Genomic DNA, 25,034 nt, shown 5'->3' with positions numbered 1-25,034 from the left:
GAGGCGCCTGCCCAGCCCCAACGAGGTAGTTCGGAGTGCCCTCTTCTCCCCCTGTCACCCATCTGGGGACCCTTGCACCCAGGCAGTCTCTTTGGTGGTGGGGGGCTCTGCTGGGCAACCCTGCCCTCCCCGACATAAACCCCCAACCCCAGCCACACCCCAATAAGCTTCACCCCCACCATTCCCACCAATATCCCCATTATTTGCCCCCCCCACGGTGATCCCCCTGAGCTGAGGACCTGGGGGGCTGAGATGCCACCACCCTGGGGGTGTCTCAGGGCAGGGACAGCAAGCCCAGGCAGTGCAGGAGGACTGGGTAGGGGCGTCTGCAGTGGGTAGGGGGTGCAGTATGTGTATCAGGGCTGCAGCGTATAGGGGCTACAATTTATAGGGGCATATCGTGCCTGCAGTGTTTGCACGGAGGGTGTGTATGGAGAGGCAGCGTGGGCACCAAGGGTGTGTGCAGGGGATACAGTGTATGCATTGAGGCGTGTACAGGGGCAGCAGTGCGTGCAGCGAGGTGGGTTAGGGGCTGCAGGATGTAGGGGATGCAGCATGCAGGTCCCGGGGGTCCCCCAGGCATCAGGGCAGCAGGAGATGTATGGGAGGGTCACCTGGGGGTGGTGCCTTGGGAAAGAATATGGGTGGGTGTGTGGGTGTGTGTGTGTGTGTGTCAGAGGGCACGCGTGGGGATAAGGGACGAAAGGGCCCGCGTGGGTGTTCACAGCCTTGCATGGACACAGCTCAGTATTGCAGCAAGAGACACCTTTGGGTCCCCCATCCCACCCTGGTGGTCCAGCTGGGTCCCACAGCTCAGCCCCCGGACTCTGGGCACTCCCAGCTGTTTTCAGGGTGGGGGCACATCTGCCTTACAGAGAGGTGCTAGTGGGAGTGTGGCTTTGAGAGGAGGCTGGGAGCAGGGGGTTTGGGGCTGGCATGGGGTTTGGACGGGTCTGGGTGCTCCCTCCACCAGGTGCCAGGGTGGCTGAGGGCCGGCGAGCAAACAGGACACCTGGGGGACAAGAACAAGCAGGTTAGGGCAGCCCAGGGTTGGAGAATCGACTCACCTGGCTCCACGCACCCAGGCTGGGGAGAGCGGGATGAAGACTCATAGGGGCTTCAGCCCCCTTTCATCACTTGTGGTGTCTCCTCCAACCCAGTCATCCTTGCCTGTGTGGGACAGCCCGTGGGATGGCCCAGGGCCCATTTGGCTGGCAGCCCCTCATGAGGCTTAGCCCTGACTTTTCCTGCTCATTAAATATTTAAGTTCTGAAGGCAAAGCCATTGATTTTAATTGTGGGGTGTCTCAGCAGGACAGGCATGGATCTGGGGAGCATGGGATGGGGATCTGGGGTGCACACTGGCACCACAAAGGATCCTCTGCTCCACCAAAACACCCCAACATCTTTCCCTGCACCATGTTCTGCAATCAGCCAAGTCCCACACCCAGCCAGAGACCCTCTGAGCACAAAAGCTTTGGGCTGACCACAAATCCAAGCCCTGCCTTTGGGACCCTGGGGTGTGGAATGACCTTAGGTGCGGGGTCACTTCTCAGAGTCTGTCCATCTGTCCATCTATTCACCCCCCACTTTAGCCCTTCATCACTAGCACCTGCTTTGGGCCAATTTCCATCCTTGTCAACCCCCTCCTCCTCCTGCCCCCTCTCCCCAAGCCCTGCCACTTCATTACGATGGATTTTATAGTAAAGACATCAGATTGAAGGAAGGACTTGCTGGCCAGGCAGTGGCTATAAGTTATTGGATTTCCCGGCCGCAATTACACGGGCCAAGCGGCCCTTCTATTTACCTGTGTAGACAACTCCATTTATTTCTATTGACATGTTGATACTGCTAATGCTGTTGGTGGACAGGTTCAATGCGGTCTCCTGTCTGTCATCTGGGGAAAGGAAATACCAATATGAGAGTTAAGCGAAACAGAAACAAGAACCTGTCCGAGACAGATAAGCCAGGACGCAGTCCCTATGGGCATCCACACTCCTCTCCAGTGGATGCTGCTGCTGCCACCTTGGGTGCCAGAGAAAGGGATGGCCAAGGCTGGGGTGTTGCATCTCTTTACCTCGGTTGGAGATCTTGATGTTCATGGGGAACTGGGAGGCCATGGCCAGGAGGTTGTGCTGAAGTGCATGTTGCACCAGCCGCTGCTGCTCCTCTGCTGTCAGGGCCACCCTCTTCTCTGGGGGCTCCCCTGTCTCCAGCTTCTCCCGCAGCTGCTCCAGCACCACTGCCTGTGAGGCAGCTGCTGCTTGGGCTGCTGTGAGATGGTGGCTGGCCAGTCCCACCGGGATAGCGATGCGCCCCGGCACTGATGCTGCCAGCATTCCATCCTCTGCAATGACCAAGAGAGCTCAGTGGGCCCCTCATCACCACCCCACCTCACCATCCCCAGCGGTGCCAACTCCACCCCACCAGCAATGGGGCAGGGCAGGCCACCCCTCCCAACATCTGAGCTTGCTCCTTCTCCAAAGCCAGGGAAAATACACTGGTTTCACTCTCTGAAAGGGACTAAAAGAACAACATTGTTCCTATTTTCCCTCAGCAAAAAAAGGTCAAGAGCAGACAGGGAAACATCCCTGCTGCTGCAGCAGTGTCCATCTCTGGGAAGATGGGATCCTCACCCACCTTTCTTAACGCTGTGCACTTGGCTGAGCTGGCCACAGCTGTGAGTGGAGATGCTAAGAGCTGGCAGAGGCATTTTGGGGGTGCCCAGCAGGGTTGGGGTGCTGGCTGGCGAGTAGTTGAAGAGTGCTGTGCCAAAAGTCTGCCTGCGCCCCTCCCGACGGTTGCTGTCGATGGCAGCTTGGAGCTCTCCGGGAGAGCTGAGTGCCCGCTTCTCACATTCGTAGGGATACAGGTACTTCATGTATCTGCACAGGGAGAGAGCCAGGGGGAGATCCACAGCCGTGCACCTCCCAGCCAGCCCCGTGCTGAGCAAAGAGCCCTTGGGAAGGAGCAGAGCCCTCCAACCACCTTTGTGGTACTCCATGTCCGACCCCATCCAGGGCTCTGGGACATCTGAGCAGGTGTCCCGGGAGCAATGTTCCCCACCTGCCATGCCGCCAGGCACTCACTGTGTGCGGAGGGTGAAGGCAGCACTGGTGATGGAGGTAGGTAGGTTGAGACCCTTGGTGATCTCCCGCCAGATCTTCTTGTTGATGACTTCGACCAGGCCACCCTTGTCTGTCACCAGCTGGTACAGTGTGTACAGGTCCAGCACTTGCTTGGCCATGATGGGGATGCGGTTCACTGGTGTTCCTTCCAGAGGCACACAGGGGACACAAGAGGGTGTGGGGGGCTGCCCACAAGGCCCTTTGCACCTGGGATCACAGCCCCCACCCTCTCCCCACTGCCACTGCAGGTATCCACAATGGGAAGCGCATCTCTCCATGCCCAGGTGAGCACCCATGGGCACCTGGGGTGCAGGTAGGACTCCAGGGTGCCTGGGAGAGTGGCACCCCAGCATGCTGGCACAGGGTCACCTTTGATGGAGCTGTCAGTGCATCTGGGTATGCTCTCTGGGATATGGAGCCTCAGTGGGATGGGCAAAGTACCCCCTCCAGATACCCTTAGATAAGATTGTCTCCCTACAATTCTCAGAGCTATCTGTACAGCACCAATCTATGAAATCTCTCAGAGCATCCTAGAATGATTCACTCTGTAATGCTCTTTCAGAGCTCCATAAAGAGAGACTCCATCTACACTTTAAAAAGTAACCCATCCTGTAACCTTTCTGTAGAGGGATGACCCTCACAACCCTTCTGGGAGGACTCACCCTACTATTTATCTAAGGAGAGGTTTTCTCTTCCAGCTCCAGACTCTTTCAAAGAGTTCCTGAAAAACCTCTTAACCCTACAGATGGCCCCAGAAATTTCCTCTGCTTAAAGGACTTTAGTGCCCTGCTTCAAGAAACCTGACCCCAAATCCTCTTCAACTGCTCTCATCAGAGACCCTGACCCCTGGTGCCCCACCATCATCCTCCTTTACAAGTCAATGGGGCAAGGGAACGTGGGTTCACCAGGGTTCTGTGAGCCCAGTATAGATCAGCATGGTCTCCACAGCCACCAAGTCTGGCTAAAATCCCTCCCCACCTTCTCAGCACCCCCAAAAAACCTCACAGCCTTGCTGTGCTCCATGCCTCCTTGGGATGATGGTCTGGGCATTTGCTGGAAGCTGGACAGAGGAGGGTCTGGGTATTTGCTGGAAGTGGGCAGAGGAGGGACAAGCATCACATCCCGTTCCACCCTGTCCCATCCTGTGCCATTCCACCCCCTATTTATTCCTCCTGCGAGGTGGCGGGGCACAGGCAGTATTGGAAAGCCATCCATTTGGCCGAGGGAGGCTGTCAGGACTGCGCTTTGCCCCTCAAACGAAGCCGTCATTCACCGCCAGCCTCCAGCATCCCTAATTTATGGCCCTGATATTGGCTTGGCTTCTTCACATAAGCCTGAAAAATGAGCTCTTTTTATTCTTTTACTGAGTTCATTTAACTTTTTTTTTTGTGTGTGTCTGTGTTGTTCACCAGGTCGGGAAGGGGGAGAGGAGTTTATCCTCTTGGGAGAAAGGCAGAGATATTGACTTGACATCTGCTGTCAGCAGCTCGCCAGCTCTGCTCAGGGCTGCTGGCACAAGACCCATCACCTCGGGGGGCCAGTTTGAGGACTCTTCCTCACCCCCAAACAGTGAGTTTTCAGGGTCTCAGCCCCCAGCCAATGGCCTATAGATTTCTCTTCTCCCATCTCCAGCCTTATGAACGTGCCTCACCATTAATCTCAGGGCTGTGTGGGGCGTGCAGCCAATGCCTGTCCCACTGACAAAGGCACCTGTCTGCATCCCCACAGAGTGATGGCTCTAGCCACAGCCAGGGCGAAGGGCACAAAAGCCTAGGGAGGTGTTGCAGCAATTGTGGGGCTGCAATTAGCACCTTGACTGATTAATAGCCCCGTATTATCAGCAGGGCACTCAGCTTGGTGGTGAAACGGGGGGCGGCCGGCAGACCCCAGTAAGCAAATGCAGAAATAGCCCCCTTCTGTCCCTGATTACTGCCTTTGAGATGCCATAGAAATTGCGGCATGGCCATGAGCTGCCCCACTGCCTGTGTCTGATGGTGGTGGTGGCACAGCCTCCATGAGCCACCAGGGCCAGCTGTGCCCTTGTGCCATGGGGTGGCCTCAGAAGGTCTGCCCCCCAACCCATTCTTCAGCCCTACAAATCTCCCACTCTGCTGACAAATGTCAGTGCTGATACTGTCCTGACAGACAGCTGGCGGGATGCAGTCTCTTTCAGCACGGCTCACTCTGTGAACATCAATCCCTCCTGGAGACCTTGCGGACACAGCCTGGGTGTCACAGTCCCTTGCCCATGCACCTCTGGGTGCCCCAGCTGCACCTGCACCTGCAGTGGTTCTCAGGTGCTGCTTCTTACCCAGCTCTTGATAACCCCTGGGATGCTGTCCTTGCCCCTCGGTCCTTCTGTCCCCTTTCTCTTGGGTATCCCAGTCCAAAATCCCTGTCTCCTCCAAAAGGTTCATGGACACCAATCCCTGCACACCTGCACCTATGCACCCACACCCTGCCTCCCCTCCGAGTGGATGGCACCCACTCAGGGGGAGGCAGGACAGAAGGGATGGAGGGCACAGGAGTGGGACATCCAGACACAGAGGGATGTGGAGCAGCACTGTCAGGGAAGCATTAGGCTCCCTCCCTCATCCCCACACCAGCAGGCACTTACTTAATTAGCCCCGGCCCCAATAGCGAGGGAGTTAATTAGCTCTGGAGAGAGAGATAATGAAGCTGCAGAACAGCCCATGAATCTTGTAGCTGATGGATGCTGGAGGGCCGAGGTAGTGCTGATGCTCCCACTCACTCCCCACAGCTGTGCACCAGGGCCAGGGGGCACCCATGGGGCAGTACCCAGCCCACCCACAGCCTACAGCAGGCCCCAGCATAGGCTGGGGGGCTGCAGCCCTCCGGCCGTGCCAGCCACTCACCACACACCCGTGACTGCAACAAGTATGTGGTGTCCCAGCCCAACCCAGAACTCAATCTCTGCAGCCCCACAGCCAGGTGGGGACCCTCACCACCCTTCCAATGGTCAGGGCATGCAGGCGACTGCCCCCTCTGCCCTCTCTCGCCCCATGCACAGCCAGCCCCAAAGCTCCTGCACCCCCCTCAGCCTTTCCCCGTTAATTAGCTCGGCATTAACCTCTGCCTGGGGTTTACTGGCTATCGAGCGGCTTGTTCATTAATCCACACACCAGCAAAAGGCTCTAATTAATACGGCCGGCCACACGCCCGCGCTCGGCAACTTTTAATTGTCGCAGGCCCGGCCGGGGAGGGCGAAGGTTAAAGCATTTATCGAGTCCCCGGGAGCCGGCTCGGCTCCCCATGCCGATAGCAAAGATTTCCGATGAGGATGGGTTGGCTGGCGAGCCCTTAACCCCTGGGTGCCCGGCGCTGCCCGGAGTGCTGGCCCCACTCCCGCAAATCACAGGCATCGCTGAGAGATGCTGATGGTGGGCATCCTCACCAGGCGCTGCTAACAGGGAGCCCTAAAGGCACTGCCAAGGGCATTCCCACCGGGCATCCCTAAAACGTCCTGAAAACTGCTAATGGGCTTCATTAAGGGTTGTTGCTAATGCTTGTCACCAGGGGGTATGTCCCCCACCAGGTGTTTCCAGCGGGCATCCCTGCTGGGCATTGATAATGGGATATCTGGGACAGCTGCCCCAGCTTGGGGTTTGGGGGGAGGCCCAGGGGGAGCACCACAACACCTGCCTGAGGGATTTGCAGAGACCTGGAGCAGCTCAGAGCCAGAGAGCAACACACCATGACCCCCCACCAGCAGCCGAGGCAGGGGTGGCAGTGGCACCCACCCCAGCCACCCACCTTTACCTCTCTTCTGCATGAAGCCAAAGAGGTCATCCAAGAATTCCTTGCGTTTCGGGTCCTCATCCAGTTCATAGAGCTGGAGGCAGGAGAGAGAGAGGGGTCAGTGCTTCCAGCACATGCAGGTGAGAATGGGGAGGGTAGCAGTGCCTGGGGCTGAGCACTGCCTGTGCCAGAACCTGGCATCACCCCTGGCCCCACCTGCCTGCCCTGCCAGCAACAAGAGGCTCTCTGTGCACCCCTAACAGAATCCCCTGACACATCCTCTGCCTGGGTGCGGGCTCTCCCTGTGCCTTGGGTCTGGCACGGGCTCCCCACAAACCAATGACTATTCTGAATCTTTGCTGCAGAGATGCTGGGTCTGTGCCTCAGTTTGTCCTGCCCCTCACCCTCTTACATGCAAGAATCACAGCCCAGAGGCATCAGCAAACCCCAAGCCCCAGAGAGGAGCCCGGGATCACCATGCTCAGCTCTGCTCTGGCACTGCCAAGTGTTGGTGTTCCCCAAGTCCCAGCATGGGATCAGCATCCTCATTCCCCACAGGGACACAGGCCCACCTGAACAGTGGGGGATGATCCCATCCTGGGGAAGGAAAAGTTGGCTCGACCATACCACTGGGTACCATCAAGAGAGGTGCAAGTGCCAGGGCTGCCATGTGCCCAGGATTGCACAGACAGAAACATGTGGCTGTGAGGACACTTATGGTGGATGGTCTGGACACACAGACACAGCCTGAGCTGAGGGACAGCACTGGGAAGGTGAGTGGAGCCCCTACATCAGGGACACCAAGTGCTGGCTCCCTGTGAGAGTCCGGGCTCGCCTGATTCCAGCACAGCGCCTGAGTGACCATGACAAATTGGAGCCTGCCAGATCGATGGCCCAGCAGTAAAAGTCAGAGCACATGAAGGAAAAATTAGCACCAATCGAAGACACTATAGACACCAATTCCTCCCAGCAAGCCCGGCAAGAATTTAAAGCCATTGAAAAGAAACAAAACTCAGCAGTCCAGAATGGATTTCCAAAACGTATACAAAGAAATGCAAGCTGGAAAACAAAGTCAGGCACAAAATAGAGTCGTTTAAAAAACAATTGTGCTGGGAAAGGCCGTTAAAAAACAATAGAAAGGGAGCACACCCCCGCTCCACACAGAACATCATTCACCAGACAGATAAAGGGAGCTGCGCTTAAGGGTCGTCAGGCTGCAGGCACACGGGGATGCGGGGATGGGGGTGGATGCCACGGGGACACATGAATTCAGAGATACAGGAATGTACGGATGTGGGTCTGCAGGGATTCAGGGGACACGGGGATGGGGTGATGCAGGGATGGAATCAGAAAACATGAATACAGGGATATGAGAATGTAGGGATGTGGGGTGTAGAGACTTTGAGGACATGGAGATGTAGGATGTAGGGATGGGGGAATGTGGGGACCTACAGGGATGTGAGGATGCTTCTACAGACCCCACGGTTCCCACCACTGAATAGACACACCTAACTCAGTCCCTAGTCGAACTCAGGTGCCTGTCCCTTGTCAGACAGAGCGGTGTTAACTGACTGTCCCTAACTTGTCTAGGGGTACAACTCCCAGACTCTCACCCTGCTCACAGGTGCTGACTGCCTGGCTCCATGGAGCTCCTTCTGCACTGCTTCCCCACTCTCTGGATCCCACTTACCTATCCCCTCCTTGCAGCTGGGTGCTCTTGGAGTGCCCTGACCCCAGTACTGTGTCCCTCTTCACCGCAGTCTTCCCTTCCTCACTCCCTATCGCCTGCTCTTTTCCAGGAGGTCCCTGAACCATTGATTGCACTAACTAGGTCAGGCTCCGAGCAGAGCTCCAGGGGGCTGCTTTGATTTCTGCCCCAGGAAGGCTGTGTCAGCCAAGCTTTGCTGGCATTTTTCTGCCCGTCCCTGCCTCTGGAAGGCCTCCACACCAAGCGCTTTGACATCCCCTGACATCTGGCTTGTCAAGGCAGGGGCAAACCCCCAGAATTGGCAACTACCCACTGCAAGGTGAAGCCACGGCCCTCCTGAGGGTCGCCTAGTGCATGGGCTTCAGCACCCACACACCTCTTCCCTGGGTGCCACTCATGTTTTTCCTCCCATGGATGCAGGCGGGATCCCCCCTAGAGCGGGCTGCTACTGACTCCAGGCCCCAAAACAGGTGTGACCACCAAGGGCCAGGTTCTATTTTTCCACTGTTTATTAACCTCTAACCTTTTATCTGTGGGACACTGAGATGCAAAAACACATTACATCAAACGGGGAGCAAAGGTCAGCTTTTAAGTGGAGATGAGAGCAGAGCTGAGTAACTGGGGACAAGCTGGCATGACCCCTGGGTACGCCTGGGATGCATGGGGTGTTCCATGGGGTTTGGGGATGCCCAGGCTGGAGAAGAGGTCTCCTGGGTCACACATAGTTGCTGTGCAGGGACACATGCCTCACCTGGGTGTGCATAACCCCACAAGGGCTGCCACAATCCCACATGGGGGTGCACAAGCCCATGTGAGTGTAGACAACCCTACACAACAACACCTGAGCTTGCACAACCCCACAGGTGTGCACAGCCTTGTGTGGGTCCACACAACCCCACAGGAGTGTGCACAGCCCCTTGTGGGCATTGCACAGCTCCACATAAGCAAAAGCACAACCCTGTACAGGGACACAGATCCCTCTAGTGCCACACAGAAGGTGGAATGGGTATGTACAATCCTGTACAACCTTGCATTGGTGCGCACAGCCCTTCAGGGACACACAGAACATCACAGGAGCGTGCAAAAGCCTGTGGTGCACATGCACACACAACACACAGGGGCAAAAATCCCTACACAGGCACACACAGCCACATCTGGAAGTGCACAGCCTCCCACGGGCAGGTGCAGCAGTCTGGTGTGTGCCCAGACTTCCATGGGCACACTCCAGACTGCAGGAGCATCCACAACCCCATACACACATCATGGGCACGCAATCCAAATGTGCACGCACAGCCCAGATGGAACATGCACGTTGCTGTACGTGCACCCACAACCCAAGACTGGAACACACAACACCAGACAGGCATTCACAACCCCATGTATACATGCACAATTCTGGACAGGCACTCACAACCCCGGAGGGGAATGTACAACCCCAGAACAGAACACATGACTCTAGACAGGCATGCACAACCCTGACAGCACACACAAATCCCAGCTGGGCATGCACAGCCTCAAATGGGCAAACAGAGTCCCATACATGCGTGCACAACCCCAAACAGACACACACAACCCCATATATGCACACACAAACCCTGTAGCATCCATGTGGACAGGCACTCCACATGGATGGGCACCCCTGACCCTGCAAGGCACATGCTGCCCCAGAGCATCCCCCTGCCACACGCCTTGGAGCAGTGGTCTGAGCCTTGCCCAGGGGCAGTTGTGCAACACAAGCAGCGGCTCCTGCTTGTGGTGACCTATGAGCAAGGACCCTTTTAATCGTGTTTGTATTGATATAATTAGTAACTCATTTAACGCCATCGATGTAACTATATTCCTCTATAAACGGAAGTATTAAACTGTCAAGCCCTGGGATCAATATGCCGCCGGTGTGCAGCGCAGCCCTGCTCTGCCAGCCTCGGGGACCCATCCATGCTTGGCCACCCCACTGGCCTTGGGACCCCACCCGCACCCCAGCTCCACCTGGCCCTACTGGCCTGGGCGCTGGTGCAGGACTAGCTCAGTGTGTCCTCATCCCACACCCCACGCTGGGCGCTGGGTGTAGCTCTGAGACCTGCTCCCTCCTGTCATCCCATTGCCATGGCGACATCTATATTCCTTAAGGGATGGGGATAACGGGGCTTGTCAGGCAGGTTAAAGGTCAGTGGGTCGAACATGGTTTATTAACAGGACGTGAATAGGCCTTGTGCTTCCTCCTCCTCCTCCTCCCCACGATTAAGTAACATTGTTAACACCACTCATTCACCCAGGACATGACTTTCCTGGAGCCAGGAGGGCTTCTAGAGATGAAGCTTGGGTCCCTGAGACCCCTTAGCCTAGCTGACACACTAGACAAGAGGATCAGGATCCACCATCACATCAGGATGTGATGAGGTGCTAAGCCACCTGCCAGGCACTTCAGCTTTCCCTGTGTGAGTCCCCACACACCTGCCAAGCACTTCAGCTTGCCCTGGTGAGTCCCCCCCACCCTGGGCCCTGCTGGCAAGAGAAATGATCTCAGTGAGACCCCCACAGTCCCCGCCCAGCTGCCACCTCCTGCTGGCAGCGAGGGCTCAGATCAGCAGCCCGGATTTAATCCACTTAATATGAGCTGTATCGATCCTAGACCCTGCTCAGCTCCCCCCCACCATGCAAACCCCCCAACCCTGAGCTGCTTAATATCCACTACATTGATTAGCCACACTGCTAATTTTTCCATCTGGCCACTGTTCACGCAGCACACCCAGGTAATGCTCACCTCCCTGCACCCCCCAGCCACACACCACGGGTGGCTGACTGCTGATGCACTGTTTTGGAGTCACTGCACCTCTCCAGAGCTCGACTGCTGCCTCTGAGATCCTTCCCGAGGAGGATGGTTGGTGCAGAACTAAGCACCCAGACACTGGTGTGTCCTCCCCTGTGCCCTGCTGGCATGCCTCAGTTTACCCTGCAGATAATCATTCCCAGTCAAGGCACAGCCCTGAGCACACCGGGGTTCAGGGATCCCAACAGTATCCACAGTTGGAGTCTTCCCTGCCATAGGGCACACACAACAAACTAAGGGTTTGCGGCTCCCTCCCCCCATCCCCATAGCCAGAGCTGGGGGGCAATTCACTCCCCGCCAGGCACAAACCACCCCCTGACCTTGCAAGCCACCACTCGCCTCTTCCACCGGTTGTTAATAAGTTAATGGTTACGGGACGGCTGTGCCGGGACGGCCGGCTGCATTCGCAGGCAGCGCTGGCTCGTGGGGGCACGCTGCTCCCCTGACGCCACAGCCCCGAGGGGTGCGGGGTGCTCATCATCCCAACATCCCACCAACCTCAGCAGCCACCCCACTAGCGTGGCCGGACACCTCTGTGTGGAGACCTCTCCCAGCGCTGTGGCTCCCCTCAAAGCTGTCATCACGCTTAATATTTAACGGCGCTTTATAGAGCAGGCAGGTTTAATCAGCGCTGATAATGCGGCGGATCCGGCAGGTCATTAGAACCCCCCTTCCCGCCGCTGCAGCCGCTCCCGGGAGGGCTGCCTGCCTGCTGCAAACATTAACCCAGCCCCGTGCAAGCTCGGCTGGCAAGCGCTGGCCTTGGGACAGAGCCCCCCACCCACAGCCTGGCCCTGGCGTGATGTGGGGCACTCTGTGTAAGCCTTCTGCTTAACACACGCTGCAGGAGGGGAAACTGAGGCAGGGGGCGCTGGCATGGCTCCCCCACAGGCTGGAGCCAGAGCAAGCACACGGTTGTGGGGAGCCACCATGGGCACCGTTCAAGGCCTCTTGTCCCATCCGGGGCTGCCCCTTGCCCCATCCGCTCCCGGCTCCCGGCTGTCCCCCACGGTCAGCCCCTTGTTACTCGTTCATGGCTGAGCAGGCAGGGAGTCAATGAGCGGATTTGTTCGGGTTAACCTCCCTGACCCATCGGCGCTTGCTCCGCCACTGCCTCCCCCTCCATCCTTGCTTTCCTCTCCATGTCTGCCTCCCCCTCCATTCTTGTCCCCCTCCCCGCCCCTGATCCCTCCATGGGTGACTGAAGTCGTGATTCACCCTACAATCCCTTCAATCCCTTACTAGATGACTGGAGCCATGGCACCCTGTCCATGACCAGCACCACCCCAGGTGTCCCCAGGGGACACACACAGGCACCCCCATAGTACTTGTATGGATGAGCACATAGGGCATGCTCTAGCACCAGGTCTGTGCATGCACACAGCTGCTGTGGGGCTGTCTGAGTATGGGGTGCACCCACGGGGGGCTGTGTGCATACCTGGGATGTGCATGGGCTGTTCAATCCCCCTCCCCACCATGCACCTCTCGGCCCAGCCCCTTCCTGCAACTTCTTTGACGGGACAATGCAGAAGGAAAGGCTGGTGCCCGCCCCAAACCACACCCTGTGAAAGCAACACCAGCCCCCACCTCAGCTATGTAAGAGCTGTGTGCCTGAGCAGAAAGAGCATCTGGGCCTGGTTCTCCCTCATGCCCCCCCACAGACATGGGATGTAAGCTCTGGAGCATGATGGAGCTCTGTAGGCATGATGGAGAACACAGCCTCACCAACAGAGGCAACTTCAGTGGGTGCCCAGGGGACAGGCTTCCAGAGCCCCCACATAGAGTCTGCTCAGCCTCTGCACATTCGTGCACACTGCAGCTTGCTCTGCAGATGCACACGCGTGTGCATGCTCTCCTTGTGCACCCTCACCCTGGACAAACAGCCCCAGCAAGCACACTCACACAGCCCCTGTATGTGCTCCCCCTCTGCATAGACCCTGTCCATGCTTATGCATCCCTACACACTCTTCACACACACAATCCTTGTGCACATCCATCCATCCATCCATCCATCCATCCATCCATCCATCCATCCATCCATCCATCCATCCATCCATCCCCTTGAGGCCACACTGCACCACCTGAGATCCGACCTCCCCGCTGCAGACCTGCCCAGCCGGCTGGCAGCACAGGAGATTTACCTCCATTATTAACCCACTTAGTGGATTATTGGAGGCCCAAGTTGATGAGGGGGTGCATCCTCCCCAAAGACTCAACTGGTATCTGCTTTCAGGGAGGCAGCTGGGGAGGGAGCTGGAAGTAGCCTCAGTGTGAGCTCCTGATGGTGCTCCTCTCCCCTCCACAGTGAGGGTATTCTCACAGCCTCAGCTAGTTTTTACACCTCCTCCTTGGAGCCCCATTCCCATTCCCTTTGGACCTCCCATTCCCAAACCCTTTGGACCTCCCTCTGGAAGATAGTGTTGTGACAGCTTCTGAGGCTCTGAGCATCCCATAGGCTCCAGTGGGGCCAGGAAGTGCCCTGGGGGGCAGCAATGGGAGCAGGTGCCTGGCACCACCACCACTGCTCAGCACTGTGGGCTGGGCAAGAGGTGGCCTTGGAGGGGGCTTAGCCCTCAAACCCTGCCTCAAGGGTCCATGCAATTCCAAGATTGTGACACTGGTACGGGCATGCAGATGCCTAAACACACTGGGACACCCCATGTGTGCCTGTACATGGTGTACATGGGTGTGTTCAGACTCATGTGGGCACACACACACACACACACACACACACACCCCCACAGCCATATGGATCCATGCACACCTGCATGCTCATATGGACCCATAAACACATTCCAGCACTTCCATGGGTTCACACAAGCTCTGCATGCTCCTGTGCATCCACACAGACACACTGGGCCTCCCAAGGATTGCTACACACAGGGGCACGCAGGTGGGTCCACATACACACACGTACCTCCACACTTACATGTGGACTTATACAGCTGCATACACTCAGTTTGGTCTGTGGGCACGCAAACCCCCAGAACACCTCTGTTTGCCCTTCCAGCCACACCCCAGCAGCACCCTTGTCCTGTCCTATGCCCTCCACTGCTGCTGGGTTGCCAGAGCTGTTGGAGTTCCAGGGATTGGCACACTGACCCTTGCTGCTGATGCCACCTCCTCGCTGCAGGTGATCCCAGATTAGGGGCACAGCTCTGCTCACAGGTTTGCTGGAGAAAAGCCTCCAGGCAGACATGGATGGGGCAATGTGTCCACTTTTCCCTCCCTGATTCTGCAGTGTAACCAGAGACCCTCTAATTTAGCCCTGGGAGCCCTTGGTCCTGCCCATAGGTTGAAGATACACTGACGGTGAGGAGGGGACTGTGGCATGGAGACCACTACCCTCTCCTCAGTGTCCCCCTCTTCAGCCACCTCCATTCCCTGAACATTCCTGACTCTATTTCTCCATCCTCAGGGACAGCACCACAGGAGAAAGCAATAGGGACAGAGATAGGAGGGAGCACACCATTCATTTTGGGATGACCCTCTGTGTCACGAGGAGGTCCTTGCCTACAGGGGCACACACACCTCCATGCTCTGAGATGTGAATGCGCACATCACAGCTGGCAAGCCTTCCCTAAATGCATGTTAAGGACAGGTGGGTGGGTGCAAGAGGCAACTCCTGGCATCAGGGACAGGCAAGGCAGGAGGAACAGCCACTCCAGGGTTAGGCTGAGGATAATGGCAAACAGCTGCTGGCAAAACCAGCCACCCCCAAATTAACCACTGAGGCTACCAGACACTCTGGAGTTCCTAAAGGGCTGGCTGGGGCTCACCCCTGCAGCTGCTCCTGGGAAGGGAGGAAGGAGCTTCAGAGGATCCTGATCCCCCCACTCACAGATGGGTGTGAACATGCCAGAGGGGCCCTGGCAGGGAGGGCATCCTCCTGCCAGCAAACACTCTGCTAACAGAGAGCTGGATGCAAAGCCCAGATGTTTGAGTCCCTCCCACCCCAGGGAATGGAGAAGAAAGCCCTGGGTTCTGGTGCTGTTCTTCTATCACTGGAGGAAACCAGCACACCCATCCCTGTCTATATGCATGGTTTCCCTAGGGGGAAAGCTGAATTCATGGAGCTGAACTTGGCACCTGAAATACCAGGCTCTTACCCGTGCCCTCCAAGTCAAACATAATGCAGCACCACAGAATCAAAACCTGGAGGCACCCCAGCCCTTGGGGAAGCTGGGGTTCGTGGCTAATGCATAATCACACCCCACTTGGTACCCCCGACCTCAGGGCTGGGTCTGCCTGACAGCCCTGGGTGTGGAGACCTCCCAGACCTTTGCCCAGGTCTCTACCTATGTTGTCCTTATCAATGTACATAAACCGGCGCCGGGGGCTGATGCAAGAGGCAGGGGTGAGGGGGTCTCTCAGCCTCCTAACACTGCAGCAGCCCTCCCAGTCAGAGCAAAGGTCTCATCAGCCCCCCCTCCCCAAACCAGCACCTCAGGAAGCTCATAAAACTACAGCATACATGTGGGATATTTCCCCAAAAAGCTCCTCTGCGCAAAGCAGCATTTGCCTGTTAACTCGGTGGGTTTTGCCATAACCACCTCGTCCTCTGCTCCCATTTTTAGCACCACTGTGCTGTGTGGAAACCCTTCCCTGGCTGGTCCTGCACCAACCTCCCACCCCATCCCCATCAAGACATCCTCCCCACTGCAGAGAGATGGGGGAAGTCTCTCTCTGCCCACCTTCTGCCAAACAGCCTGGATTTGGTGGTCTCTGTTCACTTAGCTGTGCCCCCATCCAGGAGGATGAGAGCAGGGACAAGCCCTGAATCCCACCCTGGGTGACAGCATGATGGTTTGGGCAGTTTCAAGCAGAGAGTCCTGGTGGGAAATACAGTTCTGGCCACTACAAGGGTCTCTCTCCACCTGCAGGACCCTCACAACCACACTGCCACTACCCCAGAGCTTTCCAGCAGACAGACACACACACTGCCCCCTCACCTCCCCCACAGCATCACAGCCCAATCCCTGGGAAACCTCCAAAAGCTGAAGCACAGCCACCCTCCCTACTGAGTCCCTGCAGAGAGTGGAGAACCTGTTCCCCAGGCTGGGTGAGGCACAGCCCTGCAGCCTGGGGAAGACCCAGCAGGGACATGTCCCTCCCCGGCAGGGGTATGTCCCCTCCTGCATGATCCCAGGGGAGGGACAGGAGTGACAGCCACCCTGCAGACCCCAAAGCAAGCTGGCACTGCAGCCTGCTCCTAACTGCAGAAGGACATCCCGTTGTTCCCTGGGCTGGCTGGGACATTCCACAAGGTGGGAAACACAGGCGTGGGTCTCTGGATGAGGGGTCCATCACTTTTCCAAACAGGGTTGAAAAAACCCAAAGAGAGTAAACAAGGAACGAGCCAGGTCTCACCCTGGGAAGCTGTGGCAGGATTTATCCTGCACCCCAACCTCTCCTGTCATCCCTCTCCCACTGTTCACAACATTCCTGCCCTGCACAAGGAGCGCGGGCAGCCCCAGACAGGGGCAGGGCGGGAGGCTGAAGGACGAGAAATGCCGGGGATGCTTTCCTAGCCTCCCTGGGAGGGAGGAGCTGCTTCCCACCTCCCGGCTGACCCCGGGAACCGGACAGTCAGCCTTTTTCTGTGCAGCGGGGTGTAATGTAACACTTCCCGGACGAGCTGTTTGGCCTGTGCAGCTCACCCACCCCGGCCCTCCCCGGGCGGCTCCAAGGCAGCGCCAGGCTCTGGCGGCATCCCCGGGCACAGCCGGGGGGAATGTGCTGCCCGTGCCCTGTCTGCACCTCTGCCTGCTGCCTTGTAGGCAGGGGATGAGCCCCGGTCCCCCAAAATAACAAGGTGTTGAGCAATTTGAAACAGAAAAGGCAGCAGCACGCCCCCAAAGCAGCCAAAAGTTGGGTCCCTGCTGCTGTTCCCTTGCTCTCCTGCCAGAATCGGATGAGACCAAAGTGCCCTCGTCCTCCTGTTCCTGAACAGCACCGTCCTAAAAAGCCACACAACAGCTGTATGACAACATTTCTGTCTGTTCTATCCCCTCACCACATCTTCCCTGTCACCCACTGTGCCTCTCTCTCCCCCACAAGGAAGCTGAGCACAAACCTGCCCTGGCGCTGTGCACGCTGTGCCCACACCCTTGCATGCAGAGGCACCCTGCATGCTGTGTGCAAACCAGAGCTTGCACAACACGGCTCAGATGAGATCCACACGCATTAAATACAGGGGGACTTTTCTTCCATCCTTTACTAAAGCTCCTGAAGCCCTTTCCGCATGTCCTCAGCTGCAGAAGGGTCTCCCCTACGCCCACCAGGAATGAGGGGACAGGGTGTATGTGCTACTTCCTCCATCTGTAATACACCCTGGCCCTTGCAGAGACACAAGAACTCAGCTCCATGGCTCGCCAGCTCCTTGGGGTGACCACACACCAGAGCCCTTGCCCTTTTTCATCTCTGCAAAACCCTGTGGACAGGGGTCAGCCTGTTTTACTCGTTATAGAAGGCAGCAGGATGGAGCACAGATCAGGGTGGGCACAGGGAGATGCCTGGACACTGGACACCCTATCATGATGCAGGGCCTGGGGACAGGCACAGGGGACACCGAGGTGGGGTCATGAAGCAGGGCTGAAATGGGGTTTAGTAGCAGTGAGATGGGGAGCACATAGGATGACGACAATGCCTATAAGGTGGGACAGGGCTCAGGGATAGGAGAAGTGAGGAGCATTCAGGGGGTACCCATTTAGGAAAGGATGAGGTTTGGGGGCAGTGGGTGAATACTGGCAGAGTTTCATTTAGAGCGGGATTGCAATAATGTCTGGGGGTTAATGGGAATATGGGGGATGTCCACTCAGGGTGGGTCTGGGCTGGGGCGTGGTGTTGCTCATTTAGGGTGAGATACAGACAAGGTTTGGGAGCAGTGGGGGGCATAAGGGTTGTCCACTCAGGGAAAGCTGAACCCGAGTTTGGGGGGACACCGGGGATGCCTGCGGGGAGCAGCCGGTGCCGGGGCAGCGATGCCTCCTTACCTGCTTGAACTGCTCCTCGTAGGTCCATTCGTGGTGCGGTGGTGGCGGTGGGTCGCGGGGCTCCCCTTCTTCCTCCTCTTCCTCCTCCTCCTCCTCGTCCTCCTCCTCCTCCCCCGCAGCGGCGAGCGGCGGGCGCGGGCCGGAGGCCGGGCGGCGGCGGGGAGCGGCGGGCGGCGGCCCGGGGCCGGGGCCGGGCTCCACCGGGGGCCGTCGGGGAGCGCCGTCGGGGCCGCGGGCCAGGCGGGCCGCCTGCTGCCGCTGCAGGCTCTCCATCACCGCCGCCAAGCGCAGCCCCCCCGCCGGCCCCGGCCCCCGCGGCGGGGCGGCCGGCTGCGGGCACAGGGCACGGCCTCAGCGCTGCCTCCGGAGCCGGAGGAGGAGGAGGGAAGGGAGGAAGCATCCCCCACCCCACCCGCTCTCCCCGCCACTCCCGGGGGCCTTGCCCAAAAGTTGCCCGCGGAGCCGTCGCCGCGCCGGGCACGGCTCCCGCCGCCGGAGGGGCTTCGTCCCCCGCCGGGACCCCCCGCACCCTGCCCCGCGGGGGACCCGGCCCTCCGGTGCCACATCCCCGCTCCTCCGGGCGACGCCGTCCCCGCTCCTGCCGGACACGGGTCCGACCCCAGGAGTCTCCTTCCTCCATCCCACCCGTGTCGTGCTGGGACTCCCGCCCCAGTTCCACTGCGAACCGCGTCCTACCGAGGACCCCTTTCCTCCCCGGTCCCGACGGAGACATCCGCCCCGACGAGGAACCCTCTCCTGCAGAACCCCCACCGCCCGTCCCCGCCGGGGACCCTGTCCCGATCCCGCCGGAAGGTCTCGTCGGGCGCCCTGTCCTCTCGGGACGCTCCTCCCGCTCCCACCGGGATCGCCGATCCCGATCCCGCTCCCTGTCCAACGCGGTGTCCCTACCCCGCTCCCGCCATGCACCCCCGCGTCGCCGGAGCCCCTCCGGCCGCTCCGTCCCTCACCAGGGCGGGTTTGGCCGCCAGGCTGGGGTTTTCCACCATGCCGCCGGCTCCGAGCGCCGCCCGGGGCTCGCCCCGCCGTCCCGGGGGGCACGGCCGGCTGCTCCGCCCGGTCCCGGCCCCGGCCCGGCGCTCACATGGCGCCGCGCCCGCCGATATTTCTTTTATTCCGCAGCAGATGAGGGTGGGTGGGATTTTTCCCTCTTTTCTTTCTTTCTCTCTTTCTTCTTTTTTTTTTTTTTTTTTTTTTTTTTTTTTTTTTTTTTTTTTTTTTTTTGCAACAAGTGGCAGTCAGACAGCAACACCCCTCCCCGCTCCCATTTGCTAGCGCACGTCTAGGGAGTCACCCGGGGAGGGCTGGGCTTACGGCAGCCCCGCGGGATCGCCCCGCACCGGCCCGCCGAGAGCCGGCCCGCGGCCGCGGGAGGCAGCGGGACCCGGGCCGGGGGCGCGGCGGGCTGGGAGACCCCCCAGTCTGTGTCCATGTGCTGGACGAGGGGAGTGCGTGGGGGTGTGTGCAGGCTGTGCACACACAGACTTGTGAGGAGAAGGGAGTGTGAAGGAGGGAGGGTGTGTGAGGGGTCTGTGCACACGTGTGTAGGAGGGTGCTGCATCCATCGCGCACCTTTTAGAGCGTCTGTCTGTGTGTGTGGATAGCTGTGTGTGCTGGGAGAAGGTGAGTGTGTGTGTGTGCTCATTGCCTGCCTGCAGTGGGATGGATGAGCCTCCCCCACACGTGTGTAAGCAGGGTGTCGAGCACCCCTGTGCCTCTGCACAGTGGGAGAAGTGAGTGCATTAAACGTGTGGGAGCCTCCACACACCAACGGGAGTGTGCCCGCGGTTTAAGGGGTGTGAACACCCTGGTGGTGCGTGTGGAAGATGTGTGTCCATCACCTGGAGCAGTGACCATGCACACCATGTGAGAAGCAGCGTGCACTGTCAGAGGGGCTGAGTGCCTGCAGTGTGCACACACGTGTGTTTGCTCTTATAGGACAATAATAAAAGCCCTCTATGTGTTTGTGGGGAACTTGGGGGTGTGTGTTTCATGTGTTCACCAGTTGGTGTGTGCAATCTCTCTTGGAAGGGGCAGGAGTGCACACATGTGCCTTTTTGGGGGAGGTGGGTGTGTGTGCTCATGGTACCAATCCATGTGCAGGCACAAAGGGGTGTCTGGGGCAAGCTCCAAATGCTGAATCCTGAGCTCCATCCTCAAGGGCTGGGGTATCACAGCAATGTGATCCATGACCCCCAGCCTGGGACTTCGAAGGGATCTTTGTGGCAGGTGCTGTGGGTGCCTGGCCCCTGGCTGGAGGGGTCAGATTGTAATGTGGCCTGGATGCCCAAAGAGGCTTTCTGGCACAGGTAGAACAAGGGCATATGTCTCTGTCACTGGAGTGGCTCAATGCTCCTGGCTTGCCCTGTGTCCCTGCTTGCAGTGGGGTAAACTGTGGCACCAGGGTATCATCAAGTGTGTCTGCAGATCCAGACAAGGATGTAAGACGAGGTGAGAGCACGGCGCCTCTCTGCCTTGGCTGCTGCCCACTGGCAGCATCCCCTGACTGTTTCCTCCACCTGCCTGTCTGCCAGATTTTCCTGACTTCTTTATGGAGGAAGCTTTGCCAGGGGGCAAAGGAAGCACCTCCCTTCCTTGGGCTTTTTTTGGCCAGGGCAGCTTAGGATTTACATGGATGCCTGGGGAGCAGCATTGCCCCACAACACTGGGACACAAGGGACAGTGGCTTTGATTCCATCCCACAGCCAGAGCAGTTTGCCACTGAGACTTCCCACTGCTGCACTGGGTTTTGGTGGCATGGGATGACAGGAAGCTGGGTGGCAAGGGCTGGTGGCTCTGTCCCCTCCATGGCCATCTGTGTGCTCCAGGGGCCAGGGGCAGCCAGCATGAGCCAATCCTCCCTTTTCCTTGAAGCGTCTTGAGGAAAAACAACCAGTGGCCATGCTGATTGCAGGAGCTGACTTCGCTCTCAGGCTCCACGACCCAGCTCTCTCCTTTTCACCACTTCCCTCAGTGGGGAAAAGCTGCTGCTTCTGTGCTCTCCAGTTTCCCTATGAACATCTCCTGAGAAGCTACCCCATGTCCTGCCATGGCTCTGGTGATTCTCAGGGCTCCTTCAGCTCCTGGCACCTCAGTGCATGTGACACAGTGCGCCATGCTCACCAGGGAGGCTGTCCTGGAAAAATCAGACCATTCCCTGGGAGCACAGGGCAGCTCCCGACCCTGCAGGGCCCCCAGGCACTGTTTATCTTTGCACAGGAGATAAATTAGCTGTCGGCCATCCTATTTCAGGGCTGGACAGCTGTAGCTTGCACTGGCCCATCCCATCCCGCTGCGGCAGAGGCAGGGACCTCCTGGTGCTTGCCAGCCCCTCTGAGTGCTAGTCAGTGTGGCACTCTTGTTGACTTGCCATGGGAAGATGAGACCTGGCCCTATTTCAGACAGATCCACAGGGCCAGATGACCCTCAGGACTCATTGCACAGGACCCCATGGTTCCAGCTTCCCCTCCCAGTGCTGCTGCCTTGCACCCCAGTGTGGTGCACCCTCTGCTCTGGGCTGTGCCTTATCCCCTGCACACTGAAAGCTGGGCTGGGTGGGGTGAGACAGACATGGTGACTTCTCCATGGCCCAACAGGAACCCAAGTGTTTGGGGAAGCTCCCCCTCTGCAAGGCAGAGGGGTTGGGGTGCTTGGGTCAGTTTAGCACCCAGGCCAGCTAGTGGCAGCACAAGGTCTCCAGAGGGTGCAGCGTGTCCCATTGCCTTGGGCATGGCCACCAAGAGACCTGTCCTACTCAGCTCCTCTCTAGAACCTCCACAGTGATAGCAGCTCTGGGGTTCTGCACGTGTGTCATGAAGTATGTCAGGCTCTCGTTGGGGCAAGCAAGCAGGACCGTGTTCTCTTTGCCCCACTGCTCAGCATCCGCACCCATGGGGTCTGGTGATGCTTCCAGCTGGAGAGAAATTCCCCAAATGGCTATTGACAGCTGCAGCTGAGGCGGCACAGATGGATAGTGGGGGTATAGATGGGCACAGCAGACAGCAGAGCAGAGTGAGAGATACTTGGAGCAGAGAGATACTGCAGGAGGAATCAAGAGATAGATCCTGAGGGCTGATCAATACCCACTGCATGTGGAGGGACAGCAAGATAAAGCAAGTTGCAGGGGGAAGGTGTTAGGAGGGCAGTGATCTGCATTTGTCCTGGTGACAGCTCTGGGGAGATGCCCCTCATGGTTGCTTCAGCTGGGACAGGGGTAGAGTCAGACCTGGGGTGCAGGTGCCCGTGGCTGACTCTCCTTGCCCATCTCCAGCCACTCAATAAGGGTTTGGTGCCCTTTGAGGTGCCCTTTGGGGTCCCATGTGGCCTCTGGACACCAGAGGGTGTGTATTTCCTGTGTGTCCTGGTCACATCTGTCTCTCCAAGGACTACCTGCTGCCTTTGGGCGTTTTGAAGGATGCTGTCTCCCTGGGCAGCTAAGGGGGAAAGGGGCAAGCCCTGGCCCTGTGCTGCAGCTGGGTGATTGAAGATGAGTTTCCAACCTGTTCCTCAATTTCTCTGTGAGAACCAAATGCTGCAGGCAGCTGGGTCAGTCCAGCATGGATTTGGAGGAGGCATGGGAAGAAGCAGAGGTACCAGCTGCCTGCAGAACTTGATGTGTCCAGAACTCATCTCTTCTCTGCTGGTCATTGGAGACACTTACCTGATTAAGAGGTTGCAACTACGAAAGGGATGCTTTCTGTGACCCTTTAATGAATGCCTGGCACTCAGTGCTTCGTGCTGGGGTGGGGACAACTCCTCCTGCTGCAGCAGAGCAGCCAGGGTGCCTGGGTCTAAGCCCAGCTCCACCCTGCTGGCATTTGCCTGAGCTACCCCATGCTACGTGGTTTCTCTGCTTGTCATGGTTTCTTTCTTCATGCTGGCTGAGCTGGGAATGCTGAGGGAGGAACCCCCAGAGCAGCCTTTTGCATGGACAGGGCTGCTGGCCCTGCAGCCAGGCTGGGGGGGATCCCCCGCCCGGTGTGGAGTTATTGACACGGGCGCTACAGAAAACACTGCTGAGATTGTTCACACTAATGTTATTTAGCAGCAATATTTCCGTAATAAAAGAAATCAATGGGCAAGAGAAAAGACCTGTCCAGAGCTTTGATTTTCTTATTTTAATGGCATACTTATTTACTCCCACCAGCGTGCCCATCGGATTTTCATTACGCGGCCTTCGCTGTAAGTGGAGCGGTATTGATACGAGCTGCTGAGTTAGCGCCTTGCCGCGCGGGCCAGCTCGGGTGGGACTGCTCGTGTGCCCCAACGGGGCCCTGCCAAACCCCGGGGAACAGCCTGGTGGGGGCCAGAGAGCCTGGCAGCCACAGGAACACACATATGTGTACACAGAGAGCCTGCCCATGCGTGCACACACACACAAACACAGCCCGCCTGTCCATGAGCACACAGGGCTGCACACCTGCTGCCATGTGCACTGCAGGCTGTGCACACGCACAGGTGTGACACACGTGTGTCACCTGCATGGGCACGCACACACAGAGGAGCAAAACTCTTCTGGCTACACCCACGCACACACATGTCCTACCCACATGTGCCCCAGCACTCACACACCTGCAGTTGCTCTGTACAGACAGATGCCTGTTTATTAATGTGTGATAAATGCCTGTTTATAAATGTGATGCCATTTTTAAATGTGTGCCAGCCCCACCTGAAAACTGTTCTACCTATATGCACATACAATCTGTGAACACAGCCATGCGTGATGTGTCTGACAGCATACGTGTGCACCTGTGTGTGTGTGTGTGTGTGCAAACCTCTCAAAACCACCCGCTGTGCGTGGGTCCAAACATTCTCAGGGGGCCACACTCAGCACTGCCACTCAGCACTATCCCTCAAAAGGATGGAGCTCCCTGAGCTCCGGGATTGCCTATGGAAGCAGGGACCTGGCACCAGCCCAGGCCTTTGGTCACCAGTGACTGCAGTGGCGAGAGGAGTAACAGCACCATCTTCTGCCAATCCCGGGAGCTGAGGCAGGGCTGATCCTGCCCAGCGACATATTCCCAGCTCCCAGGACCTTGAGTGGGATGATACCAGCTTCCCCGGGGACACCCAGCTGTCAGCAGTACTGCTGTGGAGGCTGCAGCTGGCCTGCAGCTGCCCTGCTGCAACTGTGCCAGGGCTCAGCAGAGACTCACCCAGAAACCCAAGTATGTGGGATGAACAACTTTATTACTGTTATCTCTTTTCAGGTAGCAAATTAAGAACTAGCCCATGTGTAGGGCTGCTGGTCAGCAGAACAGGGACAGTCCGGGGAGCAGGAGAATCAACATGCTACAGGCCTACGTGGCCAGGAACACACTCATGTGTTTGGCAGCAGAATGGAGGTGAAAGCCCTCCACCAAGCAGTGAGCTCACACGGATCTGACCACAGGGGTGCAAGCAGGGTGCACATCTGGGTTTGGCTGGAGGATTACAGCACTCTCTTGGCAGCCGGGATCCCATGCCGGGAGCCGAGCAGAGTGGCTGTCCCCAGGGGGTCTCACAGCCAGGGGAAGCGTTTTGAGGGGCGAGATCCCATCCTGAGCTAGTACAGACATTTGGGCACTCGAGGACACTAGGTGTGTGCATAGCCAAGAGGCC

At 57.9% G+C, this 25,034-nt stretch overlaps 1 protein-coding gene across 1 annotated transcript; it reads right to left on the bottom strand.

The window, feature by feature from the left end:
* Positions 1-330: 330 nt before the first annotated feature.
* On the bottom strand, positions 331-19,423 carry ARID3C (AT-rich interaction domain 3C). Its single transcript, XM_077171651.1, has 8 exons — positions 19,385-19,423; positions 18,417-18,746; positions 6,902-6,980; positions 3,089-3,272; positions 2,640-2,884; positions 2,077-2,346; positions 1,807-1,896; positions 331-1,012 (listed from the first exon to the last, which is right to left on the bottom strand). Exons 1-8 carry the CDS (start codon positions 19,421-19,423, stop codon positions 870-872), a joined length of 1,380 nt encoding a protein of 459 aa, XP_077027766.1. The 3' UTR covers positions 331-869.
* Positions 19,424-25,034: the final 5,611 nt, after the last annotated feature.

Source organism: Agelaius phoeniceus, chromosome Z (genome assembly GCF_051311805.1).
Source record: "Agelaius phoeniceus isolate bAgePho1 chromosome Z, bAgePho1.hap1, whole genome shotgun sequence".
Taxonomy (NCBI): domain Eukaryota; kingdom Metazoa; phylum Chordata; class Aves; order Passeriformes; family Icteridae; genus Agelaius; species Agelaius phoeniceus.
The sequence above is the reverse complement of the archived record's forward strand: the minus strand, read 5'-3'. Positions and strand labels throughout refer to the sequence as shown.

What these genes read in the sequence shown, in the direction of transcription:
- ARID3C (XM_077171651.1), bottom strand. Translation starts at nt 19,423, where the DNA reads ATGGTGGAAAACCCCAGCCTGGCGGCCAAACCCGCCCTG. An exon ending in CATCAAGATCTCCAACCGAG is followed by an intron (nt 1,897 to 2,076) that starts GTAAAGAGATGC and finishes TCCTTTCCCCAG; the next exon opens with ATGACAGACAGGAGACCGCA. An exon ending in AAATGGAGTTGTCTACACAG is followed by an intron (nt 1,013 to 1,806) that starts GTAAATAGAAGG and finishes CTTGTCCCCCAG; the next exon opens with GTGTCCTGTTTGCTCGCCGG.